The 22774-nt window shown below is 35.5% G+C and overlaps 1 protein-coding gene across 2 annotated transcripts in view; it reads left to right on the forward strand.

Annotated features, from left to right (window-relative positions):
• Positions 1-22774, forward strand: part of DCAF10 (DDB1 and CUL4 associated factor 10) — a 54107-nt gene that overhangs the window by 28942 nt on the left and 2391 nt on the right. Inside the window, exons 3-5 of one of the 2 annotated variants that reach the window (XM_061425706.1) lie at positions 9245-9442; positions 17839-18041; positions 19494-19607. In XM_061425706.1, the coding sequence (XP_061281690.1) occupies positions 9245-9442; positions 17839-18041; positions 19494-19607 (515 nt within the window). The remainder of the gene's footprint in view (positions 1-9244; positions 9443-17838; positions 18042-19493; positions 19608-22774) is intronic. The other variant, XM_061425707.1, reaches the window with a different exon arrangement.

Here is a 22774-nt window from a genome sequence, read left to right on the forward strand (position 1 = left end):
TGTAATATTAAGTATTGTGATAGAAGTATAGAGTGCTTTGGGAAATTAGACGATCAGTAAATCTGGCCCAGACTGGATATAGAGAGAAGTCTTCCTAGAAGGGCTAATTGTTGAGTATTAAAAAGGAAATAAGTGTTATCCAGGTCAAGAGATCGGTAGAATGTGGTTTCAGGTAGCAGAAACAGCCTGTACAAAAGCCTGAAATTTTTTAAATTGTTGTTTCAGGAAGGCCATTATGGTGCTTGTGGATATTGATTTCTGATAGAAAATAATTCTATATAATTTTATCTTGGAGGAGTTCTTTTCTTTGAGAGAAGGTAGTTACATACAATAGTATATGTTAGAGAAAGCATCCTAATATTGAATTAAGCAGAAATTAAAATGTGATAGGTTATAATTTTTAAATATTTGTAAATATATTCCCACTGAGAAATTAGTGTAAAATAATTAAAATCTGAATTATAGAGTATTTTAATTGTGTTTTTGTTTTTACTGAAGTATAATTGATTTACAGTATTTTCTGGGGTACAGCAAATGATTCAGTTATATATATTCTTTTCATATTCTCCATAATGGTTTATTACAACATATTTAATATAGTTCCCTGTGCTATACAGTAGGATCTTGTTGTTTATCTGTGTTATAAATAATAGTTTGTATCTGCTAATCCCAAACTCCTAATTTATCCACCCCACTTTCCCCTTTTGTAACCATAAGTTTGTTTTCTTGGGCTGTGAGTCTGTTTCTGTTTTGTGAATAAGTTTATTTGTATATCATCTTTTAGATTCCCCATTTGAGTGATATCATATGTTATCTTCATTTAGTATGATAATCTCTAAGTCCATCCATGTTTGCAAATGGTGTTATTTCATTCTTTTTTATGGCTGAGTAGTATTCCTCTATATATGTATATATTATCACATCCTCTTTATTCATTCATCTGTCCATGGACATCTAAGTTGCTTCTGTGTCTTGGCTATTGTAATAATGCTGCTATGAACATTGGGGTACATATAATTTTTTGAATTAGATTTTTTCTGGTATATGCCCAGGAATGGGATTGCTGGATCATATGGCAATTCTGTTTTTAGTTTTTTAAGGAACCTCCATACTGTTTTCCATAGTGCTTATACCAGTTTACATTCCCACCAAGAATGTAGACGGATTCCCTTTTCTTTACATATTCTCCAGCATTAATTATTTGTACACTTTTTAATGATGGCCATTCTGACTGGTGTAAGGGGATACCACATTGTAGTTTTGAATTGCATTTCTCTGTTAATTAGCATTGTTGAACATCTTTTCATGTGCCTATTGGCTATCTAGATGTTTTCTTTGGAGAAATGTCTGTAGGTCTTCTGCCCATTTTTTTTATTGGGTTTTTTATTATTAAGTTGTACAAGCTTTTGTAAATTTTGGAAATTAAGCCCTTGGAGGTCACATTTGCAAGTACTTTCTCCCAGTCCGTAGGTTGTCTTTTTGTTTGGTTTATGGTTTTCTTTGCTATGCAAAAGCTTATAAGTTTGCATAAGTGCCATTTATCTATTTTGTCTTTCATTTCTTTGGCCTTGGAAAACTGTTAATTATTTTGTAATCTTGACTGATCCTAATAAAATGTCGCTAAGTGAGATTATTTGGGGAATGCATTTGAAATAATGGGCTTCCCTGATGGCTCAGATGGTAAAGAATCTGCTTGCAGTGCAGGAGACCTGGGTTTGATCCCTGGGTTGGGAAGATACCCTGGAGAAGGGAATGGCTACCCACTCCAGTTTAATAGATTAAAAATGATGGCATGTTTTCCCTCTTTTTTGGTGAACGAAAGATTTTAAAAATTCTGTAGTGCTTTACAATTTTAATGGCTTCCCTGGTGGCTCAGCTGGTAAAGAATCCGCCTGCAATGTGGGAGACCTGGGTTCGGTCCCTGGGTTGGGAAGATGCCTGGAGAAGGGAACAGGTACCCACTCCAGTGTTCTGGCCTGGAGAATCCCATGGCCTGTATAGTCCATGGGGTCACAAAGAGTCAGACTCGACTGAGCAACTTTCACTTTTACTTTACAATTTTAAAAAGTTTCACATAGATGATTTCATATAATCCCATAATAAACCCTCCCCTTTCCCCTTCCTATCCCTCTTCTGCCCCTCCTTGCTTCCTTCTTCGCAGTGCTGGTAACCACTAGTTTATTCTCTGTATCTGTTCATCTGCTTCTTCTTTGTTTTATTCACTACTTTGTTGTATTTTTTAGATTCCACTTACAAATGATATCATATAGTATTTGTCTTTCTCTGTCTGACTTATTTCCCTTAGCATAATGCCCTCCAAGTCCATCCATTTTGCTGTAGGCAAAATTTCATTCCTTTTTATGTCTGAGTAGTATTCCATATATATACACCACATCTTTATCCATTCATCTGTTGATAGACACATGGGTTATTTTCATATCACAGCAGTTGTAAATAATGCTGCTGTGGACATTGGAGTGCATATATATTTTTGAATTTTTTTTTCAGATATATGTCCAAGAGTAGAATTTCTGGGTCACATGGGTCTAATTTAGTTTTTTGAGAAACCTCTGTTTTCCACAGTGCCTGTATCCATACATTCCCATGAGCAGTGTATGAGGGTTCCTTTTTCTCCACATATATACCAACATTTGATATCTCTGTTCTTTTTGATGAGAGCCATTCTGACAGGTATGAGGTGATACCTCATGGTGATTTTTTTTTTCTTTTAATTTTTTTAAAAAAATTTTATTTTATTTTTAAACTTTACATAATTGTATTAGTTTTGCCAAATATCAAAATGAATCCACCACAGGCATACATGTGTTCCCCATCCTGAACCCTCCTCCCTCCTCCATCCCCCCTCCTCCCTCCCCACACCATCCCTCTGGGTCGTCCCAGTGCACCAGCCCCAAGCATCCAGTATCGTGCATCGAACCTGGACTGGCAACTCGTTTCTTACATGATATTCTACATGTTTCAATGTCACTCTCCCAAATCTTCCCACCCTCTCCCTCTCCCACAGAGTCCATAAGACTGTTCTATACATCAGTGTCTCTTTTGCTGTCTCGTACACCAGGTTATTGTTACCATCTTTCTAAATTCCATATATATGTGTTAGTATACTGTATTTATGTTTTTCCTTCTGGCTTACTTCACTCTGTATAATAGGCTCCAGTTTCATCCACCTCATTAGAACTGATTCAAATGTATTCTTTTTAATGGCTGAGTAATACTCCATTGTGTATATGTACCACAGCTTTCTTATCCATTCATCTGCTGATGGACATCTAGGTTGCTTCCATGTCCTGGCTATTATAAACAGTGCTGCGATGAACATTGGGGTACATGTGTCTCTTTCCCTTCTGGTTTCCTCAGTGTGTATGCCCAGCAATGGGATTGCTGGATCATAAGGCAGTTCTATTTCCAGTTTTTTAAGGAATCTCCACACTGTTCTCCATAGTGGCTGTACTAGTTTGCATTCCCACCAACAGTGTAAGAGGGTTCCCTTTTCTCCACACCCTCTCCAGCATTTATTATTTGTAGACTTTTGGATCGCAGCCATTCTGACTGGTGTGAAATGGTACCTCATAGTGGTTTTGATTTGCATTTCTCTGATAATGAGTGATGTTGAGCATCTTTTCATGTGTTTGTTAGCCATCTGTATGTCTTCTTTGGAGAAATGTCTATTTAGTTCTTTGGCCCATTTTTTGATTGGGTCATTTATTTTTCTGGAGTTGAGCTGTAGGAGTTGCTTGTATATTTTTGAGATTAGTTGTTTGTCAGTTGCTTCATTTGCTATTATTTTCTCCCATTCTGAAGGCTGTCTTTTAACCTTGCTAATAGTTTCCTTTGATGTGCAGAAGCTTTTAAGATTTTTAAATTTATGTTTCTCTGATTATTATTGATATTGAGCATCTTTTCATGTGCCTGTTGGCCATCTGCGTTTCAGCTTTGGAAAAACGTCTGTTTCCTCTGCCCATATTTTAACTGGGTTGTTTGTTTTTTTGATGTTGAGTTGTGTAGGCTGTTTATATATTTTGGATATTAACCCTTTAACAGTCATATCATTTGCAGTAACTTCTCCCATTCAGTAGGTTGTCTTTTCAAACTATTTTGTCAGTAATTTCCTTTACTGTACAAAAGTCTTTAAGTTAAAAAATTTTTTTTATTAATTTATTAATGTGGTTCACAAATTATACATAGCCATAAAATTATTTTGAAATATATATAATCACTAAGGAACATCTTCCAACCCTAAGTCCTTTTTTCATTTAAAAAACAATTTTTATTTTATATTAGACTATAGTTGATTTACAATATTGTATTAGTTTCAGGTGTACAGCAGAGTAGTTTTGGTTTTTATATATACATAGTTAAGTGTATGTATGTGTGTATATATATGTATGTGTGTGTGTGTGTGTGTATATGTATGTATGTATATATAGGTCCTTGTTGATTATCTGTTATATGTAGAAGTGTGTATATGTTAATCCCAAACTCCTACCCTCTTTCCCCTTTGGTAACCATAAGCTTGTTTTCTAAGGCTATGAGTCTATTTCTGTTTTGTAAATAAGTTCCTTTATATCATTTTTCTAAAATTCCACACATATAAGTGACATTATATGGTATTTGTCTTTTTCTGACTGATTTATTTCACTTAGTATGATAATCTCTAGGGCTTCTCAGGTGGCACAGTGGTAAAGAATCTGCCTGCCATTGCGGGAGACGCAAGATACACAGGTTCAATCCTTGGGTCAGGAAGATCCCCTGAAGTGGGAAATGGCAACCCACTCCAGTATTCTTGCCTAGAAAATTCCATGTATAGAGGAGCCTGGTGGGCTACAATCCATGGGATTGCAAAGAGTCGGATACAACTGAGCACACATGCACGATACTGTCTAGGACCATTCATGTTGCTCCAAGTGGTATTATTTCATTCTTTTTTTTTCTATTTATGTTTCTTAATATTTGTATTATTTCTATGCATCTATTTTTAATACTGAATTCTAGAGTATTTCATTCTTTTTTATAGCTGAGTAAGATTCCATTGTATATATGTACCACGTCTTTTTTTTTAATTTGAAGTATAATTGATTTATACAATGTTGTACTAATTTCTGCTGTATAGGTGACTCACTTATATACATATATACATTCTTTTTTTATGTTCTTTTCCATTATGTTTTATCCCACCAGATTAGATATAGTTCCTTGTGATATACAAGGTATACAGGTAGGACCTTGTTGTTTATCCATTCTAAATATATTGATTTGCATCCAGTAACCCCAAACTCCCAGTCCATCGTTCTTCTGCCCAACACCCCCAGCCCTTGGCAATCACAAGTCTTGGCAATCACTCTGTGTCTGTGAGTCTGTTTCTATTCTGTAGATAGGTTCATTTATGCCATATTTTAGATTCCACATGTAAGTGATATCATGTGTTATTTCTCTTTTTGACACTTCACTTAGTGAAATAACGTCTGGTTGCTTTCATGGTGCCTGCTAATGGCATCATTTCTTTTCTTTTTATGGCTGAGTAGTATTCCATTATATTAGATTGGCCAAATGAACTTTTTGGCCAACCCTGTATATATATATGTATATATATATATATCTTCTTTATCCATTCATCAGTCACTGGACATTTAGGTTGCTTCCATGTCTTAGCTGTTGTAAATAGTGCTACAGTGAACATTGGGGTGCATGTCCCAAATATTTTCAAAGTATGGTTTTTTCCTAGATATATGCCTAGGCATGGGACTGCTGGATCATATAGCAGTTATGTTTTTAGACTTTTAAGGAACCTCCATAATGTACCCCATAGTGACTGTACCAGTTTACATTCACAGCAATAGTGTAGGAGGGTTCCCTTTTTCCCACACCCACTCTAGCATTTATTGTTTGTAGACTTTTTGTTGACGGCCATTCTGATTGGTACCTCATTGTAGCTTTGATTTGCATTTCTCTAATAATTAGCAGTGTCCAGCATGTCACACAGAGTTGGACACAACTGAAGCAACTTAGCAGCAGCAGCAGCAGCATGTTTTTCAAAATATTAGCATCTTTTCTTGTGCTTTCTGGCCATTGGTATGCCCTCTTTGGAGAAATGTCTAGATTTTCTGCTCATTTTTTTGATTGGGTTGTTGTTTTGATTTTGAGCTGTGTGAGCTGTTCGTATATTTTGGGGATTAATCCCTTGTTGGTCAAATCATTGGCAAATATTTTCTCTGATTTTGTGGGTTGTCTTTTCATTTGGTTTATGGTCGCCTTTGTTGTGCAAAAGCTTTTAAGTTTACTTAGATCCTATTTATTTTTGTTTCCTTTGCTTTAGGAGACAGATCAGAAAAAAAAATGCTGTGTTTTATTTCAAACAGTGTTCTGCCTTATGTTTTCCTCTAGGAGTTATATAGTATCTGGTCTTAGATTTAGGTCATTAATCCATTTTGAATTTATTTTTGTATATGGTGTTAGAGAAATGTTCAAATTTCATTCTCTTACATGTCTAGTTTTCCAGCACTACTTATTGAAGAAACTGTCTTTCCTCCATTGTGTATTCTTGCCTCTTTCTCATAGATTAATTGATCATAGGTATGTGGGTTTATTTCTGGGCTCTCCATCCTGTTCCATTGGTCTGTGTGTGTTTTTGTGCCAGTACTATAGTGCTCTGATTATCGTAGCTTGGTAGTATAGTCTGAGGGCTGCCTTGGTGGCTCAGATGGTGAAGAATCTGCCTGCAATGCAGGCGACCTAAGTTCAATCCCTGGGTTGGGAAGATCCCCTGGAGGAGGGCATAGCAACCCACTGGTATTCTTGCATTGAGAATCCCCATGGACAGAGGAGCCTGGCAAGCTACAGTCCATGAGGTCACAAAGAATCAGACACGAGGAGTGACTAAGCACAGCACAGTATAGTCAGAAAGCATGATTCTTCCACCTCTGTTCTTTGCTATTTGGAGTCTTTGTGTTTCCATACAAATTTTAAAATTATTTGTTCTAGTTCTGTGAAAAATGCCATTGGTATCTTGATACGGGTTGCATTGAATCTGTAGACTGCCTTGGGCAGTATGGTCATTTTAACAATAATAGTAGGTCTTCTATCCCAAGGACACATATCTTTCTATGTCGTCTTCCCATTTTCGGTTTCTTGCATCAGTGTATTATAGTTTTCTAAGTATAGGTCTTTTATCTCCTTAGGTAGGTTTATTCCTACGTATTTTATGCTCTTTGACATGATGGTAAATGGAATTGTTTCCTTAATTTCTCTTTCTGATAGTTCATTGTTAGCATATAGAACTGCAACAGATTTCTGTATATTTTGTATCCTGCAACTTTACCAAATTTGCTGATGTGCTCTAATAGTTTTCTGTGGTATCTTTAGGATTTTCTGTTATGTAGTATCATGTCATCTGCAAGCAGTGAGTTTTACTTTTTCCTTTCTTATTTGGAGTCCTTTTATTTCTTTTTCATCTCTAATTGCCATGGATAGGACTTCAGAATGGACATCCTTGTTTTGTTTCTGGTCTTAACGCATTATTGACTGGGGGATTTTTGCAGAAACTAATGCCTGTGGCTGGCAATTTGTTATGTAAATGAATATTGAAATGTCTCTGATAAATAATTTTGGGATAACAGAAGACATATTGATACGTCTCTGATCAATAATGTGGTAAAAGGAAATGCCCTCAGCTTTTCACCATTGAGTATGATGTTGTGGCTTTGTCATATATTGCCTTATATTAAGCCAGATTCCCTCTATACCTGCTTTCTGGAGAGTTTTTAATCATAAATGGATGCTGAACTTTATCAAAAGATTTGTTTGCATATGTTGAGATGATCATATGGTGTTTATTCTTCAATTTCTTAAGGTGGTTTATCATACTCATTGATTTGTGGATATTGAAAAATCTTTGCATCCCTGGGATAAAATCTGACTTGATCATGTTGTATGATCCTCTTCATATTGTTGGATTTAGTTTGCTAATATTTTGTTGAGGCTTTTTGCATCTGTGTTTATCAGTGATACTGGCCTGTAATTACTATGTGCATGTGATATCTTTGACTGGTTTTGGTATCAGGGAACTCATAGAATGAGTTGGAGAGTGTTCCTTCCTCTGCAATTTTTTAGAATAGTTTGAGAAGGATAGATTTTAACTCTTCCCTAAATGTTTGGTAGAATTCACCTGGGAAGCCATTTGGTCCTGGACTTCGGTTTGTGGGGAGTTTTTATTTTTATTTTTAAGTTTTAAAATATTTATTAATTTATTTACTTGGCTGTGCCATGTGGCTTTCAGGATCTTAGTTCCCCATCCAGGGATGGAACCTGGCCCTCAGCAGTGAAAGCAGAGTTCTAACTACTGGGTCATTAGGGAATTCCCTGTGAGGACTTTTTAAATTACTGATTGAATTTTATTACTGATAATTGATCTGTTGGTATTTTCTATTTCTTCCTGGTTTAATCTTGGTTCAAGACTGTACCTTTTAAAGAATTTTTCCATTTCTTCTTCGTTGTCCTAGAAGTGAGTTATTTGGGGAATGCCTTTGAATTAATTGGGCTTTCCTGGTGGCTCAATTGGTAAAGAATCTGCCTGCAATGCAGGAGACCCAGATTAGATCCCTGGGTCAGGAAGATCCCCTGGAGAAGGGAATGACAACTCTCTCCAGTATTCTTGCCTGGAGAATTTCATGGACAGAGGACCCTGTGGGCTATAGTCCATGGGGTCACAAAGAGTAGGACACAACTGAGTGACTAAACACTTTCACTTTCACTTTGAATTGATTTTGTATATGTAAATATATTTTAAAGAGAAATGTACACTAAATAGAAAGCGATGTTATTTGTAACAAAGTAAATATTTGTCATAATTTTGAACACTTTATGCTTAACATGTTTCACCTGCAATTAAGTATTCAAAATCTCCTTGTCTCCTATTGTCTCTTACCATTTGTGTTTCCTATATAGATTCTAAAATTCATTTTCTCTAGCATTGTTCTCTAAACACCCACCTCTATTCCTGGTTTTCAATAAAATAATTTAACACAAGTAGATAAAATTACAACATGGTCCTCATTAACTCCTTGTATCCTGTGGTTATATAAAGTATACTTACTACTGTTATATATTAGAATCACTGGGTTTGTACAGTAAGTTTGTAGTCCTTTTTTGGTTTGTTTTCTTGATTAGGTAACAGCAGTTTTCTTTAATAAGAGATTAAATAAACCAGTTTTTCTTTTCTGCTTTGTAGATTTCTTGATAACCGGCTGTTTGCCACCTGTTCTGATGACACTACAATAGCCCTATGGGATCTGAGAAAACTGAACACGAAAGTATGCACTTTACATGGTCACACTAGCTGGGTGAAGAACATCGAATATGATACTAATACAAGACTCTTAGTAACGTCAGGATTTGATGGAAATGTCATTATTTGGGACACCAACAGGTTTGTGAACAGGAGACTATGTTAGGATTATGAACAACAAAAAAATGATTTTAAAATGGTAAAAAAAAACTTGGTGTTCTGTCTTAGCTCTCATGTTTCTTTAGAAGAAAGAAACTGGCTTTGGGAAAAACAGTCAGAACATGATTCTATCTTTAGTTCCTTGCAGTTAGTCATATATCGTGACTAAAAAACTTGGAGAAAATTATATGGAAAAAAAAACCAAGTACCAAATACTTAACTAAAACCAAGTTAATGATGAAAACTGGTTTATAAGATGAGTTTCCTGAATTTAAGGAAAAATATTTTGTTATTTCCTTTGTGGAACTGAAATGTTTTCCTTTGATCCTTCAATTCTAAATCTATTTTGTAAATTTTGAAGTTTGTTTTCATGCATTAAAAGAGTAGTTTCTCAGAGTGGTACTGATGTTAGGGGAATGTTTAGACATAATGTGTGGTGCAGTTTTAGTTGTCACTACAGGAGAAGAGAAGAGGATTTCCATTCACATTTAGTCAGCAGAGATCAGAGTTTGTAAACATCCTGTGGTGCGTGGGGTAGTTTTCACAGTGGGCTAGTCATCCCATCTAAGTTGTCACTAAAACACTTCAATAGAATATCTCCTGATAGAGAACTGAAAGAGTTGAAGTTTCGGAAATAATTATAAGTTTCTGAAATATTCTTTTTAGAGCTCATATGTAAAACTAGGGGAATATTCTTAAAGATTTCTAGTTATGCATAGTGTTTGAGCCAAGCATAGAGCTACTGATTATCTTTAAGACAAGCATCCTATTTAAACTTAGAACTAATTATTTTTTAATTTAGAAGATTTTAATGTTATTAATAACCTTGACTTAGTTGGCAGATGTAGAATTCTGCTGCCAAATAGTGAATACATCCTCTGAAGCAGAGTTTGAACATGTACAAAAATTGAGTGTGTTCTGGACTACAAAGTACGTCTCAACCAGTAACAAAGAATTGTTATCACACAAATCTTTTCTCTGATCTCAGTATAGTTTAAATAACTACAGGTAAATTAAAATTCCAAAGTTTGGAGACTTATAAACTTACGTCCTAAATAATTGATGGGTCAAAGAAAAAAATCATAGTGAAGTCAAAAGATAGACTAAAAATTAATGAACTAAGCATCTTACTCAAAAAAGATAATAAATCTGATGAAAGTAGATATATAGAAATGATTAAGATAAAAGCAGAAATTAATGAAACAAAATGAAAGTACAATAAAGATTTTTTTAAAAGCTTGTTCTCTGGTAAGATACATTAAGGAAAAAAGAGAGATGACACAATCTTAACAATGAGAGACAATAAAAAATACAATATAAAGTAAAATAATAAGGTCACTTTTATGCCAATATACTTGAAAACTTTGATGAAACTGACAGATTACCCCAAAAAATACACCTTTGCAAAAGTGATCAAGAAAGAAATAGAAAAAAATAGACATTACCAGGACAGATATTTAACCATTATGCACTGGTTCAGCTGAAAAGGTTGTTAAAAGATTGAATTTCTTCCAAACTAACTAATAGATAGTTACTGTCATGAATCATCCTCAGGTGTCATATCCTAGCACCTCTGGGTACCCACAAACCTCTCTAGAGATACCTCCCTCAAGATCTCTCTTTATGATCCAGTAGCTGAAGTCACTCTTACATAGTAAACTAATTACAGGATTCAGTTCCAGCACTGAAACTCTGAAACTCAGGATCCAATTCCAGCATCAACTCTGGCTAGTTTTCATGTAGGGCTGGTTATTTAAATATTCTGAGCATAACCTCTGCTTTAACCATTAGAGAAATGAAAGAAAAAAAGTCAATTAAAACATAGCTACTAATTAAACAGCAGCATGTCAGTTTTACAGGTGACTTCTACCAAATATTACAAGAAACAGAACATTCCAATTTTATTAAACTGTCCAGATTGCAGAAAAATGGAATTCTCCTTACCTTAGGTATGAAGCTGGTATGACCTTGATACTTGAATTCAGAATGAAAGTTCAGTCTGTAATATGAATGTAGATGTGAATATTCTAAAAAAAAAAATGATTCTGTAACAAATTAATCAAAATAATCATGACCACTTTGGGTTTATTCTAGAAATGAAAAGATGATTTATCAGTAGAAATTCTGTTAGTATAATTTATCCCATTAACAAATTAAATAGATAAATCCTTATGACTGTATCAGCTGAAGAATAAAATTCAACAATCATTCATAATTAAAAGAGACATCATTACCAACCTTACAGAAATTAAAAGGATTAAAAAGGAATATGTGCTTACTCACTCAGTTGTATCCTACTCTTTGTGACCCTTTGGATTGTAGCCCACCAGGCTCTTCTGTCCATGGGATTTTCCCAGCAAGAATACTAGAGTGCATTGCCATTTCCTCCTCCAGGGGATCTTCCCAACCCAGGGACTGAACGCATGACTCCTGTGTGTCCTGCACTGTAGGTGGATTCTTCACCCACTTAGCCATCAGGGAAGCCCCACAAAAGAACACAATGAACAACTTTATGGCAACAAATTAGACAACTTTGATAAACAAATACCTGCAGAATCACAAATTATTTAACTCAGAGCAAACAAAATCTCTAGACCTATTGACCTGTATAGCAAGTAAAGAAATTGTATTGGCAATTTAAAAATCTTCCCACAATGAAAAGCCCAGACTTGTAAGTCTTCACTCATGAAGTTTGGTGAATTTTACCAGACATTTACAGAATAAATGATATCAATCTTTCACAGTCTTAAAGAAAAGAGAGAGGAAGGGAGAGCACTTACCAACTCATTTTATGAGGCTAGTATTACTCTGATACAAACCCAGACAAACATCGTAAGAATAGAAAACTACAGACCAATATCCTTCTCCTGATAGTTTGATAAAAATTCTCAACAAAATATTAGCAAATCTAACCTAGCAACATATATAAGGGTTTATATGTCACAACCAGTGGAATTTATTCCAGGATATAGATAGGGTTGGTTAAACATCTAAAAATCAATTTGTGTAATGTATTAATAAAGGTCAAAGTCCATATATATGATCATCCAAAGGCAGAAAAAACACAAGACAAAATCCAATACCCATCTGTGATAAAACTAGGAGTAAGAAGGAACTTTCTCAACTTGATAAAGGACAGCTATAAAAAGCCTATAGCTCAAATCATACTCGGTGTTGAAAGACTAAAAACACCCCCACTAAGACTGGGAACAAGGCAAGGATGCCTACTCTCACCACTTTTATACAACATCTTACTGGATATGCACTGAGTACATTCAGACAAAAATAACAGGCATTTAGATTGGAAAGAAAAGTAAAATTATCTATATATAAGATATGATCTTATATATTAAAAAGTCTTGAATTCACAAAACTACTAGAACTAATAAGTTCAGCAAGGTCATAAAATAGGATTCATATATAAAACTATATTTCTGTTCATGAGCAATGAACAGTCCAAAAAAGAATAAAAAGAAAAATTTCACTCATAATAGCATCAAAAAGAATAAAATATAAGATATAAATGAATGGAGAGACCATTTCATGCTCATGGATCTCAATATCATTAAGATGGCAATTCTCTCAAATTAGTATATAGATTCAGTGCAATCCCTATCAACTCTAGCTGCCTTTTTTTTTTTTGGACAAATTGTCAAACCAATTCTAAAATTTTTATGGAAATAGAAATAACCCAGAATAACCAAAACAATCTTCAAAAGGAAGAATGAATTTGGAAAATTCACACTTTCTGATTTCAGAAATTTCTACGGAGCCATAGTAATCAAGGCAAGGTGGTACTGGCATAGGATAGAAATCTAACATAAGGGAACAAAATTGAGAGTCCAGAAATCAATCCTTATATTTATGATCAGCTGATTTTCAGCAAAGGTGCTAAGGTAATTCAGTGGTTCAGGAAAAGATAGTCTGTTCAACAAATGATATGAGCAACCAGATACCCACATGCAAAGAGATGAATTTAGACCATTATCTCACATCACAGAAATGAATTCAAAATGGATTTCAACCTGAACATAAGAGCTGAAACTATATAACTCTTAGAAGAAAACATGTGAGTGAATTTTCATATAACACCAAACTGATTTTAAAAATTGATAAAATGGACTTCATTAAAGTTAAAAAGCTTTGTACATCAAATGACACTAAGAAAGTGAAAAGAAATATTACAGAATGGGATAGCATATTTGTAGATCACATTTACTAAAGGATTTGTATCCAGAATGTATAAAGAACACTTCCAGCTCACTTATATATATTACAAATAACCCACTTTAAAAATAGGTGAGATATTTACATAGACATTTCACCAAGGGCAATATACAAATGATTAATAAGCACCTGAATAGATGTATGACGTCATTAGTCTTAAAGGAAATGCAAATTAAAACCGAAATAAGATACCACTTCATATTCAATAAGATAGCTTTAACAAAAAAGACAGCAACAAATACTGGCAAGAATATGAAGAAACCAGAATCTCACATATTGCTTGTAGGAAAATAAAATGATACAGCCATTTTAGAAAACAGTTTGGCAGCTTCTTAAAATGTTAAACACAAGAGTTGCCATATGATCTAGCAATTCCACTTCTAGGTATCTACCCAAGAGAAATGAATACATATGTTTGCACAAAGAATGCTTATAATAGTATTATTCATAATAGCAGAAGAAAATAGAACCAGTTCAAATACTTATAAACTGGTAAAATGATGAACAACATGTGATGATATATTTATACAGTAGAATACTATGTGATAATGAACAAAGTACTGTTAGGTGCTACAATGTCAAAGAACCCCAGAAAAGTTAAGTGAAAAAGCTAAACCAGAAGACAATTTACTGTATGATTCTATTTATATACAGTGTCAACAACAGGCAGATCTGTAGAGATAGGAAATAGTACTGGTTGCCTGTGGCTGGGAGTCGGAAAGGGAGTAACTGCTAATGGGGAAGAGGGATTTTTAAAGTGATGAAAATGTTCTAAAATTGGGTTATATTGATTACACAATTCGGTAAATTTACTAAAAAATAAATCATTTAATTGTACACTTAAAATGAGTTTTATGGTATGAAATTATACCATGATAAAACTGTTTAAAACAGTCTGTTAATTAACTAGACATAGAAGGAAACCCATTAAAAGTATGCACTAAAAACCTATAGCACATTTTGAAATGGTCAAATTTTAGAAGTTTTCTCTCTAAAATCAGGAAGGAAAACATACTTGCTATTACTATTACTGTTCACTATTGTTTTAGTGTGGAGGGAGGCAGGGTCCTAGTTGGTGCAGTAAAATAAATAAGGATTGTAATATATAAGGATTGGAAAAGAAAAAAATGAAACAGCATTCACAGATGATATGATTGTCTATATCAGGGGCTGGCAAACTTTCTATAAAGGACTGTGGAATAAATATTTTAGATTTTGTGTGTTCTACTGGGGCTTCCCAGGTGGCGCTGGTGGTAAAGAACCTGCCTGCCAATGCAGAAGACTTAAGAGATGCAGGTTCGACCCCTGGGTTGGGAAGATCCCCTGGAGGAGGAAATGGCAACCCACTGCAGTATTCTTGCCTGGAGAATCCCATGGACAGAGCAGCCTGGTGGACTACAGCCCATGAGGTCACAAAGAGTCAGACAAGTGAAGTGACTTAGCATGCACACACGTTCTGTTGTCTCTGAGCAGTCATAGATAATACATGAATGAGTATGGCTATGTTCCAACAAACTTTGTATATAGAAACAGGCAATGAGAACTTCCCTGGTGGTACAGTGGATAACAATCTGCCTGCCATTGTAGGGGACATGAGTTCAACCCCTGGTCCAGGAAGATTCCACATGCCACAGAGCAACTAAGCCTATGCACCACACTACTGAGCCCAAGTGCCAGAACTACTGAAGCCCATGCGCCTACTGCCTGTGCTCTGCAACAATAAAAGCCACCACAATGAGAAGCCCCTGCTCACTGCAGCTAGAGAAAGCCCATGTGCAGCAGTGAAGACCCCTAATAAAATATAATAAATTAATAAAAACAGTAATCCAGATTTTGCCCATAGGCCTCAGTTTTTAGACACGTGGACTAGATAGAAAACCCTGGAAATTCTACTGACAAATTATTAGAATCAGAGTTAACTACAATAGTTGATATAAGGTCAAAATATAAAAATCAATAGTGTTCCTATACATAACTTTAAATAATTAAAAATTTTTAAGTACATAATTTTAATAATTAAAAATATTAGCTGGGGACTTCCCTGATGGTCCAGTGGTTAAGACTCCGTGCTTCCAGTGTAAGGGGCATAGTAGGTTCAATCCCTGGTCGGGGAACTAAGATCCTGTATGCCATGTAGTATGGCCAAATTAAATAAATAAAATACTCTTAAAAATTTTAGTTGGTACACAGGAATAAATTACCGCAGAAGATTTATATAACCATTATGGAGAAAACTAAAATTTTATTTAAGTTATTATAAGACCTGAATAGAGTCTGTGAATGAGAAGATTCCTCTAAAATACAAACAAATTTTAAATGAAGGGTATAAACTCGTAAGATGGGGAAACAGGAAAGAAAGCAATGACAATAAAATTTTAAAATCTGGAAAGCAGGAGGATGAGTGGCAACCATCTTAGCAACTTACTTAATAATAAGTACAAGAAAGTTGAATCCTAAACTAGCAGTGGAAAACATTAAGAACTTAAGACAGTTTATACAAAATCCTCAAAAATCACAAGAACTGGCAACTCTGGGTACTGTGTAGTAGAAAGGGTAGCTAAAATAAGGATTTAAATGAAAGATATTTAAGGATTTATATCTCTTCCCTTAATCCATACTGCTGGATGATTTACCTCCTCTATGTCAGCAGAAATCTTAAATCTTATTCTCTAAAGAGGGTAAAATAGAAATCTCTCTATATTAAAGGATGCCAGACACAGTTGAAGGCTTTGAGTACCTGACCAAAATCAGGGGGACTAAATGACCATATGCACACTGAATACTGAATTCAGATATCCTGAGAGTTCTTTCAGCTATTGAACTAAAGATACTGACATCAGAAGTTCCTCAAAAAATGGCTTCCTTTTTTGAAGCCTGCCCTTGCACTTAGAGTTCCCAGTCACTTTTTTAGTTCCCCACTCTTAACTATGAGCAGATAGTCAAAAGATAATCAGACATTTGACAGACGTGTCTTAATAGAAAGACCTAAACAAACGGGGAGATATTTTGGAAAAAGTAGAGACTACATAAGGAGAAGACGACTTAAATTTTAGAAAAACTCTCAGATAAGAAAAGACATTGCATGCTTGAAGTGCTGCATGCTGACTGAAGGATGCAACAAGGGGAGAGAAACAGGAGACTTAAAGTATTGGTATTGATACTTCTTAACATGGGTGGTGAGTTACAGATGTTCACTTTTCTCTAAACTCTACAAGTACTTTATGTACTTTTCTGTAAGGATGATACATTTCACAGTTTTAAAAATAAAAAGGAAATAAAATGGGGAATAAAAAATATTAGGCAAGGAATAAAAATGTATCCAAAAGATCATGCAGATTTGAAATAAAGCCAAATAGAACTTAAAGAAGTAAAAAAAAAAAAAAAAAGTACTGTTGAAATTTATAAAAACAAGTAGCAGAAACAGTTTATACAACAGATTAATATAGATACTGAAAAATTACCCAGAAGGCAATATATGGAGATGAGATAGCAAACATGAAAGAGCAGTTATAAGACAAGAGTCTCATGGGAATGTTTCAAGTATCTATTTAGAACTCCAAAAGAATTTAGAAATAGGTGAGAGGCAACATTGGAATAATGACAGAAAATCCTCCAGAATATATGAACAATTTGAATCTTAAGATTTAGAAAGTCAAACGAATCTCAGTGAAGATCAATAATAAGAAATCAACATTTCCAAACGTCAGAGTGAAACTGCAGTACTCCAAAGACAAGGGAAGATTAGTCAAAGGAAAAAAAAAATATCCAAAGTAACAATTCAACTGATAACAGACTTTAAAATAACAACAATGGAAGCCAGAACTCAATGAAATATTATCCTGTTTAGAAAGAAATAACTATCAACCCTTATAGGCTCAGCTGAACCTTTAATCAAAAAGAGTGAAATAAAGATTTTTCAGAGCAATAAAAAGAGTTTTCCTCAACCAAGTTTTACTTAATATACATGAGAAAGAAAGAATAATCTTTTTTAAAAAAGTTAAAGAGATGGAAGAAGAAATGGGGAGCAAAAATTTTTCATCTGTATAAGTCTGAGTATACATTGAGTGTAAATTCTAGTTGGAAGGGCAAAAATAGGACTATCACTGAATGTTTATGATAACTAGGTTTTGTTGGTTTGATTTCTTCTGTAGGTGTACAGAAGATGGATGTCCACATAAGAAATTCTTTCACACACGTTTTCTTATGCGGATGAGATTAACACCAGATTGTTCCAAAATGTTGATCTCAACGTCCTCTGGATATCTCTTGATTTTGCATGATCTTGACTTAACCAAGTCTTTAGAAGTAGGCAGCTATCCCATTTTGAGGGCAAGAAGAACAACATCAAGTTCAGGTAAGCTTTCCTTTTTTGATTAAAAGAAAGAGTTTTCTAAATAATCTCAGATGTGGAGATGGTATATGTTTCTATTTTGAGAATGATAACAGGAAGAAGGGAAGAAAATTAAAAGACATTCTTTGGAAAGTTCAGTGAGAGCTTTTTTCCCAAAGAAGTATAATGATCTACATGTATCTTTGATGTAGTATTAGTTTGTACCTCACAAATTATCTAGGAAGAATAACTTCAAACTCTAAAAAAAAATATTTTAGCCCTCTGCTAGCCAGAAAATTTTCATCAGTGTTTGTAAATCATCATTATCTCAAATACTAGTGATAGCCCAAAGTACTGTCAATCTTTTTAAGTCTTTCTGATAAATTGGCATTTAAAATCAGCTTCAAATGGTTGGAATCTTTCTCTGTGCATGTGGCCACTTTTGAGGATCTTTGGGAATGCATAGGCCTCATTGTATTGCAGTTGCCTAATTTCATTGCTGAAAGTAGAAATTTAAGTTTTACCAGCTTATTTGCAAGCAAGAGATTCATTAACATGTAAGTGCAGTCCTTTTAATTTCAGAATTTGTTAGGTTAAACATTAATAATCAACTTAAGCTTAGTGAGAAGTAGTGATTTAGGAGATCTAGTTGGCATGTTTTGCTTAAAAACCAAGAAGGTTTTCTGTCTTTTAAAGGTAATTCTGATACTTAATACCATCAAAAGAAATTAGATTTATAAGAAGTCCCCACAGATGTGTGGGGCTACAAGAAAAGTGTGACATAGAGACTGCTGTTTGGAGTAGTACATCAGACTCCCCTATCTGATATTCATTTTATTTTCTCAGATTTCAATATTATGTTTGTATTGCATTTCAAAGATAGTATTCACATAATTTCAATAAGCATGATAGAAGTTGTTGCTATGCTTTAAGGAAGATCTGTTCGTGTTCTCAGTAATGGGCCTGTTGTTTGGATGCTATTCTAACATAAAACAACAGACTGAGCAGCTCAGTTTTCATTCATGCTGAATTTTCTTATTCCATTTCACTACAGAAATAATGGGGAACCTAAGATGTTGGAGAAGGAAATGGCAACCCACTCCAGTATTCTTGCCTGGAAAATCCCATGGATGGAGGAGCCTGGTAGGCTATAGTCCATGGGGTCGCGAAAAGTCAGACATGACTGAGCGACTTCACTTTCACTTTTCAAGATGTTCCTGTGTTTATTTGGTTTTTCATTTTTATTTCACTTAAGTCATTGGTGTAAAGAATTTTAGAAAGCGACTAAGCCTTGGAATGGATAGGACATTCCAAAGATACATCTTGCCCACCTCAATCTTAGTTATTTATAGACCACTTTTAGGTGGGTATGTAGTTGCCATGCTTCAGATGAACTTTAAAAATATGATTCAAGTAGATTATTTAAAAGTTGAGACACTACCAGAATTCACTGTTGGAATGTTTTGTATTTTCAAGATCTTACCACTTTGTCGAGTTCGTCTGGTCCTAGAGTTTCTGGTTCACCTTGTCATCACAGTGATTCTAATTCATCTTCTGAGAAACACATGTCACGCACCTCACAAAGAGAAGGTAGGTTAGAAGTTGGATTTAATAATCTTGTATATAGATGCTAAAATAGCTTTCTTTGGTTTGATTTTAATCTTTAAAAATAAAAGCCAATAGAGATGAGGTTTTTCCTTGCCCCTCAATAATCATTTTCAAAAAGCTAACCAGGGAATTCCCTGGTGGTTCAATGGTTAAGACTCTGCACTTCCACTGCAGGGGGCACAGGTTTCATCCCTCGTCAAGGAACTAAGATCCCATATGTCCCTCATTGTGGCCAAAAAACAAACAAAACCCCACAAAGCTAACCAGAGTCTCTAGGTTGAATATCATGGGCTTAAATTTTTGTTGGAATTTGAATTTTGGTTTTACTTCCTGGATTTAAGTTTGGTCCTGTTTGGAGAGAGAATAGTTGGGAAATACAGACTCCAGTTAAGATTGTAACAGAAATTAAATGAGAGAGTGCATCATGAAAAATGCTGGGCTGGATGAATCACAAGCTGGAATCAAGATTGCTGGGAGAAATATCAACAGCTTCAGATAATGCAGATGATACCACCCTGATGGCAGAAATTGAAGAGGAACTAAAGAGCCTCTTGAGGAAGGTGAAAGAGGAGAGTGAAAAAACTGGCTTAAAACTCAACATTCAGAAAACGAAGATCATGGCATTTGATCTCATCACTTTACAGCAAATAGATGGGAAAAAATGGAAACAGTGGCAGATTTTATTTTCTTGGGCTCCAAAATCACTGCAGATGGTGACTGCAGCCACGAAATTGGAAGACGCTTGCTCCTTAGAATAAAAGCTGACAAACCTAGATAGCATATTAAAAAGCAGAGACATTACTTTTCCAATAAAGGTCCATATAGTCAAAGCTATGGTTTTTCCAGTAGTGATGTACAGATCTACAGTGATGTGAGTAGGACCATAAAGAAGATTGAGCACCAAAGAATATGCTTTTGAACTGTGGTGCTCGAGAAGACTCGAGTCCCTTGGACAGCAAGGAGATGAAACCAGTCAATCTTAAAGGAAATCAAGCCCAAATAGTCACTGGAAGGACTGATGCCTGAAGATGAAGCTCCAGTACTTTGGCCACCTGATGGGACAAGCCGACTCACTGGAAAATACCCTGATGCTGGGCAAGATTGAGGGCAGGAGGACAAGGGGGTGAAAGAGGATTAGATGGATGGACAGCATCATTGACTCCATGGACATGAGTTTGAACAAACTCTGGGAGAGAGTAAAGGACAGGGAAGCCTGGTCCACTGCAGTCCCTGGGGTTGCAAAGAGTTGGACACGACTTAGCAACTGAGTAACAACAATGGATCTGATAGTGCTATATAATATATAATATAAAGGGATGATTTATCAGGTGCTTGTGAAAGTCGCCTGGTTCCAGCCCGGTAGGCTTTTTGCTCTGCTGTTTCCTTACCTCACAATGCCTGGCAGCCTCACAGGGGTTGTGGGATAAAGTAAGATACAATGTGGCCCCACTTAGCTTTTGCCAGTTTTTTCCCAGCCAGTCTGGTAGAACTGTCTGGTTAATCTAGCCTATCTACCCCTCAATTGAAATGCTTTCTATCTAGCAAATTTCACTTACCATCCCTCTCCATACTAACCCACATTTGAGGTCTTTCAACACTTTTTATTTGTTCTCCTCTTGGTAGTCTGATGGCTAGATACAGGTTTTGTTTTTGTTTTGGTAGTTTTGGGTCACCTTTTGGAGATATCTTGTACCTAGAAATTTAGAGGAGAGACCTTACATTAGACTTCTAATTAAGGTTTTTCCTGGGTGGCCTTACCTGGTAAATGCCTATTTAATTACTTGATTACTTTTTATGGCTACTTCCAAGAATGGTTTGAGAGTCTTTCCTAACCTAACCTATTGACTATCCATCATCCGGTCCTCTGGATATTAAAGACTATGCTGTCTCATTTTAAGGTTAAATATTCTCCTCTTAGAGATTTATGCCTGGATATGTAATATTTCTCCTGTGGATTTTTAGGGATGTAGCACAAATAAAAGTAGAGTAACTGATCCAAGTGTAATTAGAGAGGCCCTTGACCCTCCAGTCTTGCTGCCCCATCTGCACTCTGACCCTGTATGGTTCCTCCCTTTAGCCAGCTCTTAAGCAACCTCCAAGGAGCAGAGACTCAAAAACCACTGCTTACTTATTCAGAATGAGTTTCTTTTCTGCTTTGGTTATAGATTTTCAAAATTAATTCTTGAAATAGGATTTTTTCCCCTAAAATTGTTGTTAAAGTTTAATCACATGGGAAATTACTTATATATAATTTGGTTGTAACTGCAGTTTAGAACATAACAGGTTTTTGTCAGTGCAGTAATCTAAAGGGAAGCTTTTAAAAGAAGAGAACACATCAAAGTGAGAAATAATTCACAAAGGGTCTGACAGAGGCAGTTCATTATTTTTAAATTAACTCCTCGGAGAAGGCAATGGCACCCCACTCCAGTACTCTTGCCTGGAAAATCCCATGGACGGAGGAACCTGGTAGGCTGCAGTCCATGGGGTCGCTAAGAGTCAGACACGACTGAGCGACTTCACTTTTATCTTTCACTTTCATACATTGGAGAAGGAAATGGCAACCCACTCCAGTGTTCTTGCCTGGAGAATCCCAGGGATGGGGGAGCCTGGTGGGCTGCCGTCTACAGGGTTGCACAGAGTTGGACACAACTGAAGCGACTTAGCAGCAGCATAGGCACAGAATTTTTGAAATATTTCTCTTGGTATTAAATTTTGAAGTTGCTTCCTTACAATGTTTATGAAAGTGATTTTCCACATACTCAGGGACATGACATACTCCCATTTGTAACAATGGCTCACTACAGCAGTCACTTTCATCAGTGGCTAGGTAGAAAGAAATGATGGCCATAGCAGAGTACCAGGAATATGTACAGTTGGCAGTATCTCCCACCCCTTGTCTTGACATGTCTCTGTGTGAGTTGTCCTCTCTTACCTCCAAAATTATAGGTCAACTTATTGTTTATGGTACTATCCTAGGGGCTGTAAGTCCTGCTCCTTACATACATCTTTAATCTACATTAAGGCAGTCGTCATGGCTTCCAAGTATTTCTCTGGACTAGAGAGCACCAGGTCTTCTGAGATGAGAATTGTTATCTTTTACTTTTCCAGACTCCTTTCATACCACATAACTTTTGATTCTTATATAGCTT

The sequence above is a fragment of the Bos javanicus genome, chromosome 8, assembly GCF_032452875.1.
Source record: "Bos javanicus breed banteng chromosome 8, ARS-OSU_banteng_1.0, whole genome shotgun sequence".
NCBI lineage: Eukaryota > Metazoa > Chordata > Mammalia > Artiodactyla > Bovidae > Bos > Bos javanicus.